The sequence below is a fragment of the Anastrepha obliqua genome, chromosome 2 (assembly GCF_027943255.1).
Source record: "Anastrepha obliqua isolate idAnaObli1 chromosome 2, idAnaObli1_1.0, whole genome shotgun sequence".
Classification (NCBI taxonomy): Eukaryota; Metazoa; Arthropoda; class Insecta; order Diptera; family Tephritidae; genus Anastrepha; species Anastrepha obliqua.
In genome coordinates, this window is record NC_072893.1 from 124,642,062 (window position 1) to 124,662,138 (window position 20,077).

The 20,077-nt window shown below is 35.3% G+C and overlaps 1 protein-coding gene across 1 annotated transcript in view; it reads left to right on the plus strand.

Annotated features, from left to right (window-relative positions):
- LOC129237458 (uncharacterized) overlaps positions 1 to 20,077 on the plus strand; it is a 205,043-nt gene that overhangs the window by 122,540 nt on the left and 62,426 nt on the right. The window contains exon 8 of the mRNA XM_054872231.1: positions 9,138 to 9,364. Coding sequence (XP_054728206.1) covers positions 9,138 to 9,364 — 227 coding nt within the window. The remainder of the gene's footprint in view (positions 1 to 9,137; positions 9,365 to 20,077) is intronic.

Genomic DNA, 20,077 nt, shown 5'->3' on the forward strand with positions numbered 1-20,077 from the left:
GCATAAGTTAAAGTGATAAAAGGGATTGAAGAGGTGTTTGGTTAAGTAAATTCTATGAAATGATTTGGGCTGGATGAGGTTGGCAAGTTCAAAGGAAAAGTTTAAACAAAGAGGTGCGTGGCTCCTCTGTTTCAGAAGATCTCGAAAGGTTTCTAAGCACTCTTTAAAACGTACTCGAGCCATTACTTCGTTTCCCCTTTTCAGAGGGTCTCGCAAGGTCTTTGAGCGATCTCTAGAACTTTCTCAAGCGATTACTTCGTTTCTTCTTCTTAGAGGGTATCTCAAGTTCTTTGAACGATCTCTATAACTTACTCGCGCAACCCACAAAACCTAAAGAAAAAACAGAACACATTCTGAAGTGATGCTTCATAATTTTTGGAGTGCAAAGTAAGGGATACACAACCTTTCTTTTTAAGAGTCGACACCCTTCTTTTTAAGGGTCAACACAAACCATTTGCTTAGGACACAGTGCATGTGTTGCGTGCATAATAATAATAAAAGGTCGAGTATAATTTAAATGCAAGATTAGAGCACAGAATGTCGAAGAAGGAACGTCGGCTGGGAAGTACCGGCCTGCTAGTGCGAGAACTAATTGAACCATACAATCAAGTTTCAAGTGAAATCAAGCTTCAATGAAACTCGAACACTCTCTACAACAGAAAGCAGTTTTCGAAAAGGATTCCGATATATGGCGCTGCATGCGTTTCACGCGAGCTTGCGGATTGTAGGTTGTTCTAACCACAAAGATTTAATTTCAATGAAGAGTATCTGGTGCCCTGTAATCCAGTCTAACGCCTCTTAACTGCTAACAACACTAGTAAAAGCGTTCGCTCTTTGAAATTTGTCTGCCACCCATAATAATTTCCTGCGTCTCGTACTGCATGCCTTTGTCAACCATTTCCCAGCTGCTCCTCCTTCCAAAACCGCAACTCATTTTCCTCTCCCTTTCGCATTCAGTTTTTTTTTTTTTTTGTATTTGCATAATTCAATTTCATCTCGCGCAAGATACTCTGAAATATTTCTACTGCCATCTCTTTACTTAACGAATTTTTATGCTTGTTCTTGCTGCGTTTTAGCAACTTTTTGGTGATTTTATTACTTTTTATTAAATTTACGTTCGTCGTTGTTTTCTTTGTCGTTGTTGGTTTTTACTGTTTTTTATCAAAGCGAGTCAGAAAAGTTCTTGCGGTTGTCATTTAGCCACTCTGGTGCTGATTTCAAATATCTTATCGGCAAATGCGCCCCAAAGTAGGCTTTTAGAAAGTGCTTTTGATAGAGAAGGGGATAGAAATTAGCAAACCTTATTTGGAGTATGTAAAACATTGTGACGTATATATATTGAATCAGTGTATGTATGTACGTGTTGCGGAAAAAGTTGGATTGGATAATTATACAGCATGAGTTAATATTACAGCTGGTGTTCCCTAAAATTTTTGAAGAAATTTACGGAACTTTGAATAAAAAAAATTTTCTTAATTTTATGTATAATAAAGTTACTGTTCCGTTATAAAAAAGGCAAATTATTGAAATTCTGCACAAATAGTTTATCAAAAATAATTTCGAAACATTTAATTTTTATATTATATATATATGTAATATATATATTTTTTTTTTTTTGCTTTGAGAATTTTTTATAATATACTTGCTTTAGAAGAAAATTCTTGAGCATTATTTTCGAGAGTAAAAGATATTAAAAAACGTTTATTTTTATTCTTTTTATATAATTAGCCCTTAAAAATTTGTATTTTCTGTTACTTCTCATATATCAGAATATTTTAATTTAATTTTTCGATAAAAATGAGTTCCACAGTATGATTTCCAAGTATCTTTTTTTTCATGAAAGAAATAACTTTGAATCAAAAATCCGAGGGTTTGGACTAAAACTGTAAACCACATTGCTACTGATGGTATTTTTGCTTTTACTTTTGATAAAATAGTTTACAGTGTTTTTTTGTTCAAGACTTTTACTAAACATCTAAATTTAAAAATAATTATTTGATTATTTTATTTTCAAATGAACAATATTTTCGGAACATAAAACATATAGAACATAAAAATTAAGACTGCTAAGTAACACTTTCATATTAAACAAAAAATTTGGCAATAGAAAAAATAAAAAATTTAATTAATTAAAAAAAAATCTTCAACTGTTATTACTAATTTTTAAGAAATATTTTTTGGTTACGTTAAATTTCTTGTAAAAGAAGGACTTCTATGTAATTTGCGGGTATTTGGAATAAAGCAATAAGAATTACCAATTTTTTTTACCAGCGAAAGAAAGTTTATTTTTTTTAATGAATTTAAAAATTTGTTTAATTTTTTTTTTAGAAAAAATTTTATTTCTTTTTATAATAGATATTTGTGGTATTACTTTCGATTTTTAAGAAATTTTAGAGAAAAACATTGTTTCAAAACTTTTCATATTACTGATTAAAAAACATTAACACAGAAGCAGTTCTTTTTTATTTCTGTGACATTTGGATAGAGAGAAAAAATTATTTTTAAAATTTTTTTTTTAAATCCAATTTTATCTTTTTTTTGTTTTCAATTTTATCTGAAAAAAATTAATATTTATTTTATAATTGGTATTTACGTTTTTACACTTGATTGTAGGGAAAATTTAAGAAAAACATTGTTCCCCGACTTTTCATATTAATTTAAAATTAAAACACATTAACTTTGAAATGAAATTTGTTTTCTTCGTTAAATTTGAATATTTTTCTTTTCTTGTAACATTTTGAATAGAGAAACAAATTTGATTTCTAAAATTTCTTTTATTTTTAGCTGAAAAAATTTTTGCTGTAAAAATTAAAAGCAAAAATTTATTTCAATTTAAATACAATTTTGCTGCTAAATACTTTTTATAGTTGTGTTTTTATATTTACTTTGCATAAAAAAATTTTTTAAATCTTAAAATTCAAATTAAAAAAAGTCCTCTGAATATTTTATTTCGTAATATTTACAATATATGATTTGAAAACAAAATAATTTTATTTTTATCGCAGTTAGTTTGTTTCACGACTTTTGATATTAATTTAAAATTAAAAAACATTAACTTTGCAAGAAAATTTGTCTTGTATTGGTCAAATTTGAATATTTTTCTTTTCTTGCGACAATTTGAATAGAGAAAACAAATTGATTTTCTTAAATTTCTTTTATTTTTAGCTGAAAAAAATTTTACAGCTTAATTTTATTGAATTTTTTACTTTTTATTTCAAAAAATTTTATTGTCTACCTCAAAATAAATTTTTTTATTGTATTTTTGATACAATTCCGCTGCTAACATGTTCTTATAGTTAGTGTTTTTATATTTACTTTGTATACAAAAAAATTTAGAAGTCTTAAAATTCAAATTTAAAAAAGGTCCTCTAAATATTTTTTTTTCTCAATATTTATGTAATTTATAAAAAAATATATTCTTTTTATCGGAGTTCGCGAGTTTTCACAAAGTCAAACATCGTACAAAAATTCATACCTTTGCATTCTTGAATAACGGCAAAATATATCAATTACTCCGATTCTTACTCTTCATCGCTGCATACACAAAAATTTTCAACCACACACAATTTCCTCCAACAAATTCGCAGCTAAAAGTTGTATAAGAGCAACGAAGATTCTTCGAAAGTGCAAAGATAAAAGTTGAAATCAGAATAAATACGCAACTCGAGCCATGCATTCAGCCAATGAGTCAAGCACTGAGTTTGTGTGGCAATCGATGTGCTCGTCACGCATTCTATCGGTCAGCGCACTTCTTACGCTGGCAGTCGATCACTCCGCTCTGCCAGACAACTAAATACACGCATAAGTCAACTGAAATAAACTTTACGGCAAACTTCCCCGCAAACACGCAGTGATAAGTACAAAAACAAAATTTAAGTTTTATCTAAAAGTTTTTCTGCCACCAAATGTTTATTTGTCGCATACGATTATATTTCTGTTCAATTCGAATGTACTTCTGCTCGCATCACTAACTTATCTGGGATTTTGTGGTATTTGTACGCAAGCTTTTCATGGCTACTGTATTTGAAAAGTTTCTCCTGCACTTTTGTGAGTAGTTTTCTTATGTCGATAAAAATAAATGAAAAAAGCAAGGTCATCATTTATTTTAAGATTGAAGGATTTAAATCTAACGAAAGTTGAGCATTTTATGCTTCTGCGGTGGAATTGAAGACACAAATTCGGAATTTTTTAATTATACAAGGAATACCCACACAATTTGGGAGGGTGCAATTACTCCAACTCGAAATAAAACTACTGGATCCATATTTTAATAAACTATGTTTTGCCTTTTGCTTACTTAAGTAAACTTTTTTTGTATGTTTCAAAAATGTGAGAAAAAGTTTAAAATAATTGCTCGTGGGGAATACCTAGTGTGAACCCATAAACTACATGAACCCATCTAAAACATGAATAAGAATAAAAAACAATAAGAAAATTAGAATAAAGTTAGAAAGAATAGTAATATAAATTTTAATATAAAAAATTGATATTTTGAATTTAGTAGACGCAAGAGGGTTAAAATGTTTTACAGCATTATTTTTTGAAAATTTTTACTAAGGGGTTCTCAGTCAAAAACAAATGCATTAGGTGAATGTGAAAGGTCACTAGAAAAAATTCACTGCTAATCTTCTCAGAAAAATCGATAGAAAAATTAATTTGGTGGGTTGGGAAGATCACTGGATTGTCAGAATGATTTGAAAAAAATTTCCTAGAGATCTTCTCGTACAAAGAAGAATTTGGTGGTCGGAGGATTAAAATTACGAGCAGCATTATTTTTAGAAAATAGAGGTCTTCTCAGACTATATCTGTATGCGAAGAAAAGAAATTTCATTGCTCAAAAATCGATAGACAATTTAATTCGGTGGGTTTAAAAGAATACTGGAATGAAAAAGTTTAACTAGAGATCTTCTCCTACAAAATCTATATACGAGGTTACTAGAGGATTAAAATATTCGGGAAAAGTATTTGGTGTAAAATTTATTTATTTACTTAAGGGGACAGATACCTATAAATGGCCATATTTTCCCTGATTTTCATTAAAATTATTTAAAATGAGGAAGTCAATATATTTTTTTCACAATTGGCATACAGGTTATTTATACAATAAAGTAGTATAAATTTTTTTTATTATTTTAATCATTTAAAATGGCGGATGTACACTCAATTCTTCCAGAAAGGTCGCAGCGGGGCTTCTCAATCGGCGGGCATTGTAGCATCGGCGTTAGTGAGCTGAATACAAAAAACCAAAAATTCTTTTGTTTATTAATGTAATAATTTCTATATGAATTAACAGTAAATGGAAAAAACATTCGCGGAATAAAATGCATAAGAAAAATGAATTTTGGGGCGCATTTTCCCACTAGTTTTGCTTCGAAAAAAATTATTTTTTCGAAAAATTTTCGAAAAGTTGAAACACATATAAAGTAACATCATGACAAAGATGTATGCAAACTTTCAGGGAGGTCGGTCAATAACTTTTTGAGTTATCGTGTACGCCAATTCGAAAAATATAGTTTTGAGAAAAACGCATATAAAGTTTGAATACTTACCTATACCTCTCCCAGCGGTCGAACGCAAAGAATAGAGTCGTCACGGTTGACGATCTAAAATATAATAAATACTTAAATTTACGTTCTAAACATTTTTGGCATATTCCTAAAGGATTATATTAACATTTTATGAAAACACAAAAATTTGTTTCTCGAAATTTTACGGGTATCTGTCCCCTTAATTTTTCACATTTATTTATATTTTAATCTTTTATTTCAATTAATAACCTACAAATCAAAAATGTTGACTTCCTTTCAAAAAATTATTGATTTATTTCAATTCACTTAGCCTACTCCTTAAATTCGACAATATTTTCATATCCAAAAAATATTTGACAATCCTACGCAGAAGTCCTGTTTTACTAAGAAACCTAACCTAACCTAAAAATATCTAGTTTAAAAACTAACTGCACTTAAACAAAATTTTTAAAATTAAAATGTCTTGAAAAAATATTATTTGACTAGACTAGGCGTCTAGTAAAAATGTTGCCCCAGCTTTTGCTTTAAAGAAAACAGCAAAAAAAGTAGTTTTCCATGAAAACCACATACTTGGCAATCCTCTTTTTTTATAGAAAAATTAAATCAAAAAATTCTGATACATAAGTAGTAACAGAAGATACGAACGAAAATAATATTGTAGGATTTTTTTTTAATTATCTTGTAAAAAATTATAAAAAAAATATTCCAAATTTTTTTTCGAAATTATTTTTGGTAATATATTTGCCCAGAATGAAAAACAGGTCTTCTCGAATAGCGCAACAATAAATTTCTTATACTAAAATTATAAAAAAGATCCATATTCATAGAAAAAGTTTCGCTTCAGGAGTTTTCTTGAATAACTTTATCGAAAACCAGCTGTTATATTAACTTATGCGGTATAATTACCCAATCCACATTTTTCCGCAACATATACATAAATACACTGATTCAAATGTATAACAAATTTTTTTAGACTCCAAATAAACTCTGCTTCTTTTATTTGTTTCATTCTCAATAATCAATTCACGTGCCTATTCTCATTTTCTTTTGCAAATATGAAAAAGCACCACAAGGTCTGCGCTCTACCCAAACTTCAAATAAATCCTCTGAATTACTTTACTCGTACTTATACAGCCTAACTGAGAATTTTTCTGCCCTTCTATATCAAAAGCATTTTCTAAAAGCCTACTTTGGGGCGCATTTCGCGATAAGACATTTGAAATCAGCGCCGGAGTGATGAAATGACAACCGCAAAACCTTTTCTTAAACTCGTTAAAATACAAGCGAGAAAAGGGTGGGTTTCTGTTCTCAAATTTAATATTGGAATCTGAAGTAAAGCAAGGTATTCTAAAATGGTGCAAGAAATTCATTAAAACTCCTAATGCAACCAAAACTTTATCGATTTTCATGAAATACTTAAACTTTTTAAGACTTCTTAAGGACTTACCAAGGCCTTCAAATAAATTTACAAAATACTCTTCAGTGAAAACTCCTGTGGTAACTACAAAATCATGCAAACTTTCTGGCTTAACTCAACTTTTTACTCTCCAACTGATGTAAAAATAAATTAAAATAATCCGTAAAATCTTCAATTGTCAACAACACTCTTGCATGCGTAAATTTTCGTAGCAAAAGTTGAGAAAAGAATACATGCCGCAAACATAAACAACAACACATGTCTTCACTCACACTCAACGCTCTCAACTCAAAACAATATGTTGCGTATACGACGTGTGTCACTTTAGGAGCAGCAACACGACAAGGAGACACATTCAAGCACACAAACAGGCCTCACAATTGGCAAACAATATTTTCTAGAAAGTTTTCATTACACATACTAGTACAATGTATGCAAACAAACGCACTCACACATGCGCTATAGGCTGTTGAATAGTTTTACGTGAAATGAAAGGAAAAAAAGTGACGTTTCTCTGACCGGCTGACGAACTGTTCGACTATTGCATTGTAAATTAAAAAGTTGTCGCCATGCAAAAATTGCATTGCCAACTTTTGTCACAAACTGCAATTGTCCGTAATTTCTCAGCATGTCAACAAGCTGCATGCATACTGCGCCGTAGGTGCAGATGTATGTTGTGTTAAGGAGTCTCAGCCTACTGGCGAATTCAAATGCAAAAAAAGTCACGCTTCTCAAAGCTTATAAGAAAAATTTTAATTTTTAATTTTTTCGTCAAAAATTTTATGACTTCCAATGAAATATTTCGACTCCATAGAGCGATACTGCTGAGTTCGTCTCAGTTGATAGCAACTCTAAAAATTGAGTTTCCTAGGAAAAAAAATGTATTATCAATCAAGAAAAAAACGATTGGACACAAAGGAGCTCAGCTGCTAGAAAATTGGAAACTTAAAAGACTTGCATAAAATTCAAAAAACAATATTTTTGAATAAAAAAAATAATTTTTTTTTGATAGAGATATTTCCAGAATAGACTAATTTTCGTACAAATCCCTTAAGCTAAAATATTTTGGTCGAAATTATAAAACAAACCAAACCTTCACTTGAAAAAGCAGCCCGCTCATTTCTACGCTAGCACCTTAATGTACCGTTATACGAGTATGCGCACACAAATCAAGATAAAATGTAAATTTAATAACTAACAGAGAATAGAATTTGAAAATCTGTTGCAAATTTTTGGGCAGGTAGTTCAAGGAGAAAGTTTTCGAATTATAAATTCGTTATTACTCACACACTAACATATTATACACATATGTAGTATAAGCCAGTGCACATATTTCCAAAAACTTCACCCCGCCCGACTCCGCTTCGCACTGGGTCTCCTCCGTCAGGTATGCTCGGCATACTTTTAATCTCCTTGCAAAGTTTTGTCTGCATTGTCGCTTTTACTGACCGAAAGCTCGTGAAAATTTTATTCCCAACCATATGGTAGGCCATGCGCCAACAACAACAACAATAAACACTACAAAAATTACAAGAAAACCAGCAATACAGAAAGTAACATCTACAACTACCTAGCCTAAAACAATTGCCGGCATTGATTCAGCAAACATACCATTTGCAGATTGCAGCTATTAAAAGTTTTGAGCTGCAACCACAAAAACAACAATTACTTTACAAATGTGTTAATATGTGACAAAAAGTTCACGAACACGCACATATTACGCACTACAGAATTTATGGGAAGCGAGCGAATTTGTTAAATAATGTGAAGTGCATGCACGCCTCGAAGCGCCTAGAAGTATGCATACCAAATTTACAAATAGCTTGGGTTGTTATTTTGTGTTGCGTAAAATTATTGGGAAGCTGTTAAAGTATAAAATTTACATGCAAAGGCTCATAAACCGAAATAACAAACCCCCCAAGCGCCTAAAAATATGTAATGTGAGTGAGAAAGCTACAAGATTTTGTATTAATTATAGTCGCGCTAATATACTAATTCAGAAATTTCCGAGAAATTTTCAATTTATGCACTCTAAGCGCCTAAAAGTATGCACTAATTTTTAAGCAAGGCTTTTGCTGCATTCATAGCCGCCTTAGAAAGCTGATCAATCCAATACCAATAATAAAATATTTCCTCTTTGCTATTTCTCTGCTAAACTTTTCCTTTTTGTCTCTCTTTTTCTCTTCATTTAGATTGGTTCCTTCTTCATGATTAATCTCTGCCTCGTCGTTATCGCCACCCAGTTTTCCGAGACGAAAAAACGCGAAATGGAACGTATGCGACAGGAGCGCGCACGCTACACTTCCACCTCTACGCTGGCATCCAGCACCAACAACTCAGAGCCGGCCACCTGCTATGCAGAGATTGTCAAATATATAGCGCATCTGTGGCGGCGTTTCAAGCGGCGCATGTTAAAGAAGTACAGATTATATAAGTATGATAATTATAGTTTTGATTTGATTTTGTTTGTTTCGAATACTTTCAGTTACTTACAGTAACCCCCACAGAAAGAAAAAAACATATTATGAGAAGAATATACTCGTATACATATAAATAATTACGTACGAATCATTTCGTTAATGAGTGAGCCAACAAGTTAGACCCCACTAACAAACCTAACCCCCTTAGAGCGATATTAAAGCCTTGTAACGTTACAGTAGCAAACCAGACCCCTTAGCTTAAATAAATTCATGAATTTTAAAATAATATTAAACGCTGAACAGAACGTTCAGCTCGTCGAAAAAATTTGAAATCGTGCAAAAAATTAATTATTATAACTCAAGGAAATATTAAGCACAAATTTGCGCCCAAAAGTAGACTAACAACATTTCCATAAGCATTTCGCAAGACACTTTCATAATAAGAAACCATCTGCATAGAACTGAGAATGTGCTAAATTAGTTCGAAAATAATAATGCATATAAAATCTTTCTTCACTCCCGAAAATAGACCTCTGGAAAGTAATCGCATACAACAAAAAAATGTTCAGTCAAAAATCTATTTTACTACCAATAAGATTATTAATTGGAAAATACCCATAGAAGTTCAAGCTAAGCTCAAATATGCGCCCAAAAGTAGGCCAACAAATTTAAAAAACATAACAAAGTCACTTTAATAATAAGTAACAACTCAGGCTTTAAACAATGCTAAGTTTTCATCGAGTTCCATTTAAAAGTATTTTCGACGCCGAAAAGTATGCTGCAAGTATTTACTCTTTAGTTTTAAAACCCCCATCTATGAAAAATAATCGCATTCAAAAAATAAAACTTGTGATCAAAAGTCCATCTTACTGTCAATAAAATTATTCATTTGAAAACAAAGTTAAAAAAAATCGAACTTAAATAAGTTTGAGCCTAAAAGTAGAACAAAAATTTTCAAAAATATTTTTCAAATGACTTTCATAACTCAGATCTTAAGCCAAGCTAAATATTTATCAAAGCTCATTCAAAATTATTTTCCATGCCGAAAAGTATGCTGCAAGTATTTACTTCCTAATCTTAGAACTCCCCACCTCTGATGTGTAATTGTATACAACAAAAAAATTCTGAGTCAAAAGCCCATTTTACTACTAATAAGGTCATCTATTTGAAAAAAATGCATGAAAGTTCAAACTGCGCTCGAATATGCGCCCATAAATGTGACAAAAAATTTTCTAAAATACTTTTCAGATCTTAAGCTGAGCTAAATAGTTATCAAAGCCCATTCAAACTTATTTCCGTCCCCGGAAAATATGGTGTATATATCAACTTTCAATTCTAAAACCCATACAATCAAAAAATTTCGAATAACAGTTCATTTTACGGTCAATAAAATTATCCGTTTGGCAGTGAAATTCAAAAACTTCAAACTAAAATAAACGTGCGCCTAAAATTAGATCAAAAAATATAAAAAAAATTTCTCAAGACACTTTCATAATAAGCAGCAACTTTCCGCGCTGGAAAGTATGCTACAAATATTTACTTTCCAACTTAAGAACTCCGCACCTATGAAAAGTAATAATGCACAATAAAAAATTTTCAGTCAAGAGTCCATTTTACTGTCAATGAAATTAAGCGCTTGAAAACGAAATCCGAAAAAGCAAACTAAGACAAAACATGCACCTTAAATTAGACCAACAGAATTTCCATTCAAGGTTTTAAATTCACTTTCATAACTGAAAGGGAGGTTATTTTTTCAAATTTGACGTAAAATCCTTATCGGCCCTGAAAGTATGCTGCAAATAATAGAACCACTTTCTACTTCTAACAAAATAAATAATAATAAAAATGAGGTACTACGAAACCAGAAAAAATTACAAAACCAATACAATTGTGAGAGCAAAAAATGCGCCTTAGATTATATCGCACAAATCTATCACGCTGAAAAGTATGCCACTAAGTAACGCTTTGCAATAAATGCTTAACATGAAAATTCAAAATAAATATATACTATATTTTTCCCCAAAATCTTCTTCAGACACTCATAATGGCATAGCTCAACCCTAAAATATGCTATTACAAATTAAAAGAAAAGAATGTAGAAGGAAATGTGAATAGACTCGCATTAACTATGAATGCAGTAAAATAACGCTTATGCCCAAAATTATTATATGTTATAGAAATATCGCATTGGTACTGAAAGAAGGGCTTGGAAATCTTCAAATGCAATCTACGTAGTTGCAATTTAATATCAATATTGAAAACCCCTTAAATTGTTTTGTCAACAATTCTAAAGCTACCATATAGAAGAAAGAAGACGAAATCAACCATGAATTCCGTATTGAAAAATTTAAAGTTGGCATTAGAATGAATTTATGTAAGGAAAAATTGAGAAACGATGTTAAAAAGATCTTGAATCAAATTTCAAAGTACACATCCTTATTTGATTGAAAGTGAACATATCAAATGCGCCTAAAACTGTGTTACGCAAGTAACATTCTACTCCAAAATATTTAGAAATATTTAAAAAATATAGTGGAAGCAATGGTCTGCACAAGACTGTAATGCTAATGATGATGATGATTTAAAATAATAAAAGTTATCATATTTAATGCGCCTAAAACTACGTTACTCAAGTAAAATTTAATTTTAAAATATTTTAAAGTATTTGAAATATTGTTTTTCGCCTGAAATTATGCTAAACAAAGCAGCTGTATTAATATTTTTCAAGGAGATCTGATCAGAAGGCGCTTTAGAGCCACTGCATTTTCCATAGCAGATCACATAGAATTTTTAAGCATTCTTAGCTTAATCCCAATACTAAAAAGCTAGCTTATAATGCCTTTAAAGCTCACTCTTCTGCTACAAGCGAGCAGCATTTTTCTCTTCCTCCTCCTCTTACGTTGCTACTTTAATAGTTACAAAAAAAGTCGGTGAAATCGCCACGAATATTTTAGAAAAAAATCGCTTTAAGCACCAAAAAGTATGCTTATAAAAATCAAAAAACTTCCCACTGCTTTGTGTGCACCCAAAGTTCAATACTGATTTTCAAAATTCAAGGATATTTGAATTTCTGTTCTCGTTTTTTTCAGCATAGCATTTTAATTAATCGTGCATCTATGCAAACCTAAATTGTGCGCCAAAATGTAGGCAATTTTTCACCGTTTTATTTAATAAATCCTTATTTCTCTAAACGCAATGCGTGAATTTGACTGGGTCCTTCAGTCGTAACAGTTTAAAAACAAAAAATGCGCTTTGTATTATTCATTCGCCAAAGTTTATGCCATGAAAAATATGAAGTTCTGCCTTAACGGCGCTTAAATTAGTGGTTTGAATATGAAAAATTAATTCCACGAATCAAATAGCAAAAGCTTTATAAAAAGCTTTATAAAAAAATACAATTATTTAATTTTTTTAATTTTACTTTGGTTTATATTTTTTACAATTTCTTTTGCTTACATTGCAAAATGTTCTTTCATTTGGTTTGTTCCAGTTAATTGAAGCTATTTGCTTTTTGCTTAAGTACACATATTTATTACTTTTTGTTTACTTACAAGCTTAGTTATATACATATGTATATATGTATGTCTGTTGAGAAACAAACGCACATTGCATGCAGTTTGCATTTATTTATTCATTTGTGGTCCTTAGTTAGTGAGTTAGTTAGCAACAGCAAATAATTGATTTAGAGAAATATTAAGTGAACATTTTTTAATAAACATTTTTTGCATAGGATTTTTCAATACACGCTCATGCTCATATTCACACATTCACATGTACACATTTTTTTAAAACCAACATTAAATGTTAGTGTATGTGAGCAAGTGTGTAAAAAATGAAAGCAAATTTAAATTGAAACAGAAACTTGGCAAAAGAGACTTTGCAATATTTTTTATTGAAACAAAAAAATGTGTTTGATACAAATTCAGAAAATTTTTATTTTTTTCACATATTTTTCAAAAATAAAATTTGCAACTTTAAACATACATATATACATATGTATGTATGTGTTTAGTATTAACGTTCAAGCGCTTGCAATCCAACTATTTATAAAATATTTACTTCCATAAGCATAACTTTCCAACACACAGAAAAATATGGAAAAATAAAATTCCTCACAAAAATCGCATACACAGCACAACAAATTTTATTTCATGCAATTTCTTCATTTAAAATCTGAAATTAACTATAAAAGCGCTTAGAAGCTATTATTTTAGCCGAGTACGGGCCCACTATTTGTTTGATAGACCTGATGAGAATTTGAAGTAATTCGAAATTAACTACAACAGCCCACCGAAAACTGTTCTTTAAGCAGAGCACAAGCCGTCGTTTATTTCAAAAGTCTATTGGAAATCTTAAATATAGAGCCAGCTAATGAAGTGGTAGAACCCGAAGTGGCTAACTTCCACCTTCTCAAAAAATTTGCGTTCTGTGGTGCTGGCACCCTGTGAAACACTTTCTTCTCACGAAGAAATAACAACCTCCCGAGGTGTTTTATTCAAACGAGAGGCTAGCAGAGTAGTTCTGATGACTGAGGCAGGCGAATAAGCAGTAAACCCAAGTAGAAACCAGCTAATTTGTACTGCTAGCTATACAGTATTCGTCGTCACTTAGTACGTCCCGGGATAAACCAGTGCTTTTTACGATCACTTTCATAAATTTTCTGAAAATCTCTTTATAAATCTGACAGATACCAATCTACACTTCGGGTGCCCCTGTCGAGCTCCTCCTCATATTTGTGGTGGGCATCTTAATGTTGTTCCAAAAATGGAGGGACCTACAGTTTTAACCCGACTCTAAATGGCGGATCGTTTTTGTGATGAGTTCTCTTTCATGATAGAAATACACTCGAAGATTTGCCACGGCCTGGCGAGGAGCAACCGCTATTAGGCAAAACTTTTTCTATACTTTTACTGTCTCATGCACGGAGAACCGATTCTAAGGACAACCGAATGGTAGTTACGCACTAATCCGATGGCCAAGAATAAAAAATACAGTCTCTTAGGCTCAAAATATTTCAATTTGAGATGTGTTGCTGGGGTTTTCATAGAGGTCATCTGCCATTGACTGCGGTCCGGCTTTCAGAGCGGATATTTCTAGCTCATTTCGGATGCTTTACGCCATTCTTTAGAGTTGAATTTAGTGCCAAGCTATACCTCAAAAGTTGAGTTTTGATGCAACTTTACGATCCTGCGGCACTCACACAGAAGGATACAACTCCTTTTTCATCTTAAAAGAGCTACGACAGAGATCTATTTTTTCTGTTTCCTACTGATATTTCCGCGGTGGGGTTGTGTTCATCTCACTTGATGTGCTGTATAATCCCCGTGCTGAGCTTCTCAACGCCAGTTACCTCCACACTAATCGACGACTTAGAACTTTCCTCAACCTGTTTGTTCTCAGCTGCATTAGATGTAGAGCGCTGATATGGCATACCCAGGCTTGGCTGGCACCCCACTCGCTAGTTACCTACAACATACGCGGTATTTCCAAATACTAGTGCTGGCTGTTGAAGCTGATATGGGCGCGAAATTGAAATTTGAAAAGGTCGAGCCAAGGAGCACCAGGAGATTTGGTAGCTCCTAAAACACTCAGGCTAAAAAGGCCTTTGTATTTAAGGCTCTGGAAAGGGGGTAGATAGTCAAGGAGGGAAGGAGAAAAGTATCAGAGACAGAGATAGTTAGTTCTGTGAGAATTTTCCAGATTCTTTGGCAAATCTGTAAATATCCCCCAGTTTTAGAGAACGAATATTACTCATTCTCATGACATCGGAACCCAATACTTGTAGCCGTGCTCTAGCAAAGACAGGACAGTCACAGAGAAAGTGCTCAGTGATATCCGCCTCCTCCAAACATGACAGGCATACCGGGTCCTTGATGATTCCAATGGTGGTCATATGCTGGCACCATGGGTTTCGTCCTGTAATGATGCCGACCATCAACCGAATGTCTTTCCTTCTAAGTTTTAGTAGAAAGTTTGACAGTTTTCTGTTCGGACTTGTCGCAAAACACCTTGCAGTTCTGCAGCGTTCTAGACCGGACCATCGCTCTTTATGTAGATTGCCTACATAAGCGCTGATCCAATTCTTGATTCCTGCGGAACTGGTTCCGATTATTGGCTCTGGCCCCTATGGGGGCACCGCTCTTCCACGGTTAGAAAATTCATCGGCAATTTCGTTTCCTTGAACACCGGAGTGTCCCGGAACCCATATAAGTACAAGCCTGTTTTGTCTGGCGACAGAATTAAGCTTCTTCTTACATTCTTGAACAATCTTTGAGGTTTGCTTCGCGTTCTCCAGGGCATTCAGTGCAGCCTGACTGTCACTGAAGACTCCAATCTGTTTCCCGCTCCATCTCCTCTCGATTATCCATTCGGCTACTTTCAGGATGGCAAAAACTTCTGTTTGAAAAACGGTTGCCATTTCCCCCATAGCATAGTGATACTTACTACTATCGTTTAAGTACCATCCGGCTCTAGATCCTATTTCATTCTTGGACCCATCGGTAAAGAAAATATCCGTCAAACCTCCCTGCATGCATTCTGGAATGCTACATTGCTCACGCAATGGAAATCTGACATCAAATTTCCTTCCAAATGAAACTGTGGGTATCAGGTCATCTTTAGGTGCCAAAAACAGTGGATACTGCTCCGATAGCAACTTAAAGATTTCTCTGTGTCCCGAAGTTCCATCTTCGTGCCAGAAACCATATTTATGGAGTCTACACATTGCTTTTATTGCTTCCTGTTGTATCTTAAGATCCAGGGGGAGCAAATCAAGCTTAGCATTTAGGGCATCACCAAGGGTTGCACTCATGGCACCCGTGATGCATAAACAGCCTGTATAGTTCCCGGATTGTGGACTTAACCATGCTCCGTCGCCACCAGACCACAGAAGCGTAAGTGATGATTGGTCTGATAAGTGCTGTGTATGTCCATAGGACCACAGCAGGTTTCAGACCCCAGATTTTACCAAAGACTCTACGGCATTGCTGAAAAATCTTGAATGAACGATTCACCTTCGGTGAAACGTGTGTCTCCCAAGTCAGCTTCTTATCCAAGATTACTCCTAGATATTTAACTTCATCGGAAAGACCAAGTGTCACACCTTTCAGTGTAGGAAGACTGAGTCCATCCAATTTCCGTTTTCTCGTAAACAAGACTATGGTTGTTTTGTTCGATTTTGTCAAGAATCCTCTGCACTTTCGTGCAAAGCCTCCTTAAGGGTTTATCCGATGTTAGCGCACGGACATCGTCCGCATATGCTTGGACGTGAAAACCGGGTTCCTGCATCTCCACTAATAGAGAGTCTACGACGAAGCACCACAGCAGCGGAGAAAGAACACCCCTTCGGGACATCCTTGCTTGGCCCTGACTGTAATTTGTTCATTACTGCTCCCACCAGTGGTTAACAGCCTCTCAGAGAGCATGGAATATATCCATTTTACAATGGTTTAATTAACTCCGTGTCGTTCGGCAGAAGAACATATGAAGCCGAAAGTGACATTATCAAATACCCCCTCAATATCCAAGAATACGCCCATTGTGTATTCGTCAGCTTCCAGCCCGGCTTCAATCTTGCTAACAAGATCGTGTAAGGCTGATTCACATGATTTTCCACTCTGGTAAGCGTGTTGATTTCTACTAAGAGGGCTTCTCGGCAATACCCCCACTCGAATATGTTTCTCCACCACTCGTTCCAGACTTTTCAACATGAACGATGTCAAACTGATTGGTCAAAAACTTTTTTCTAGGGAATAGTCATCTCTTTCTGGTTTCGGAATAAATATAATACTACTCTTACACGTCGCCATTGGGATGGTATATAACCAAATGCAAGACAGGCTGTGAAGATCCTTTTCAGGGCCTCAATCAGCCTGTATCCTCCTTTTTTAAGCATTGCTGGATATATTCCGTCAGGTCCAGGGGACTTAAAGTTCTCAAAGGAAGACAAGGAAAACCTTATCAATTCCTTTGTCACTATCCGACTAGCATTGTACCAGCTGTACCTAAAGGTTCCACCGTTGCTACCGTTATTGTTCATGCCACTCCCTACTTCAGAGAGAGTTCTACTACCCGGAAAATGGGTTTCGAGTAGAGCATTAAACGTTTCCGATTTGGAAATGGTATACGAACCATCAGGTTTTCGAATGGAATCCAGCCTTACTGAGCAGTCCAAATGAAGGACCTTACAAAGTATCTTTGTTTCCCTCATTTCTTCGACGTTACTGCAGAAATTTTTATAGGATTCAAGTTTGGCTTTCCGTACTTTTTTCTTATATTCTCTCTGTGTAAGTCGATGATTAGCCCAGTCCTCTTCTGTTTGGGTCTTTAAGGTCTTATTAAGAAGTTTTCTGGACCGTACACGAAGCTTCGACAGTTCAGGGTTCCACCAAGGAACCGCTTTCTCCTGTCTGCTTTGCCTGAGTGGGCATAGTTCCTCAAAGCAATTGATTAAAGTACCTTCTAATTTCTTAGTAGCATCTTCAATCATTTCTGCTGATTTGAGTTTTTTCAGGTTTGGTAATCGCTCTGTTACAAGCTCACCATACCTGTCCCAGTCCACATTTCGAGGATTCCTACCGGAAGGTATTGATATTGTATCAATTCCCAGTAACTTGAGACCTCTGGGGTTGCATTTGCTGCTTCCCCACACAATGTTGTGTGGATTTGCATCACAGCCCACTATTAGCCCCAGATTATTGGATTCTGCATACTTGACCACTTCTCTTAGCTCCCTCGAAGGAGGTGGCTGTAAAGAGTCGTAGGGTAGGTAGGCCGAAACTATGATAACTTCGACACTGTACCCACTTTTCAAGTACTTTATTTTTGCAGCAACGATATCTCCGGAGCATAACTCTTTTAGCATCGTGTGTTCGATCAACCTCGGCATGATAATACATGCTCGCGGTCTCACATTCCCTTCACAATGAAGTATTTGTCCCCACGACATAGCACCTAGGCCACAGATATGCTTGTGACATACCCATGACTCTTGTATTAGTATTATGTGTGGGTTTGTTTGCAGTTTTGCATGCCTACGGCACAGGAGCGCCGTAGACGCTTTGCTATGCTGCAGATTTATCTGTGTAATATTACTTCAGTCATGAGACTGAGTATATTTACGCTTTGTCCTCCACCCTATCCTGGACACGGAAGTGGATTCGCCCCAGATGTAGGTGAGGACGGCACCCGTACTTCGACTTAAGAACCTTGAGGGACCCAAGATCGATACCCAGTACCAGGTGGGAACCCGCCTCCGAAGTGGTAGCGGATTTCTGCCTGGTGCACGAGTATACTCTCCAGAGAGTCGTGTCAAGATCTTTGTTCTGAACACGGATGCGTGTGAGGAGTTCTGCTGAACTACAGGAAGGACCCGGAATCCAGACACTCGCTCATACCAGCCTTTCTTTGCTACTCTCAAAAAGTATGAACTTGCTGTTTTCGCAAGCTGGAATTTTTGCTATCTCTTTTTCCAGCCATTCTCGGGAAAAAGCATTGGAACAATACACCTTTACGATGCCGTCCACCACGCTTTTCCCCTCGAAAGTCGGCGCGTCTTTCAACTCACCGATAGCTTTCCAAAGATAGCTGCCAAGATAGTATTGTTGCCCTTTGGACAGTAGACCGTCTTGTTTGCCGGTATGTATCTCCACCGTCATTGCCTTCGCTGCCATTCTCGCGAATGATTCGCCAGACGTTGACGGAAGAGTGTCATTCGACATTTGAGGTCCCTTAGACTTTGCCTTGTCAGGCAAAGGTTTGTCTGCCTTGGATTGGGTCGAGGATGCAGGCATTACCGAATTCCGTCTCTCGACTTTCCTCTTCTTTGCCTTTCTTCTCTTCCCGGTCGTTGGCAGACCCCGTTTCATTTCCGGAAGAGTGCAACGCGACAGAGGAATCCTCTGTTTTGCCACGCTTTCCCGTTTCCATTACAGGTGTCGAAGTTAACGGAGCTTGAGTACTTGCCTTAGCTAATGCTTCGGCTTGCTTCGCCTTCTGTCTTCTTCGTTTGATCTGCCTTGCGGATAGACCAACACTTGCGTTCGACTCTCCAGTAACTTCAGTCTTTTTACCGGTACTTACCTGATTCGCACCAGGTTTAACCGTTGTCAAAGACTTACCGAGTAAGATATGAGTCTACCAGAGATCCATCTGAGTCTACTGAGAGACTGTCCGCCATCTCCACATCCTCCACAACTTGTTCAGTTGCTTCAGATCGTTTCGACGACGGTGTATCGCTCACACTCACTCGGCTCTCCATTGCCATAGCCAATGTGCCATGTTTCACCACTAGTAGTGCGCTTCCTCCGGAGCCCTGGGTGTCAGTTCCGGTCATAGGGGGCTGTGGGGTTCGGACCTGCACATCCGATGCCCGAGCCGTCGATTCCTCGACGGGAGAATTTCCCGAAGGTGGGTTACCTCGGGCAGAGAGATCCTTGTTTAGCCTCCACATTGCATTTTATACCTCCTGCCAGGTTGTCGGTGCGGTACTCTCCACATAGTACTTGGGTGGCCACCAATTCCACCGTTCCGCGGATGAGTGGATACCCAATTCCTATATGGAGCTGCCCTCTTAGTTCGTGGTAAGTTAATCTCCATAACATGGGGTTAACTCATCACTTAAGCCTCATCCCCGCGGCAAGGAGACCGACATGACAAGGATATGGGCGTAGTGTGAGCATTATCCGAATTGTGTTAGTAGTTTCCGAACCCTG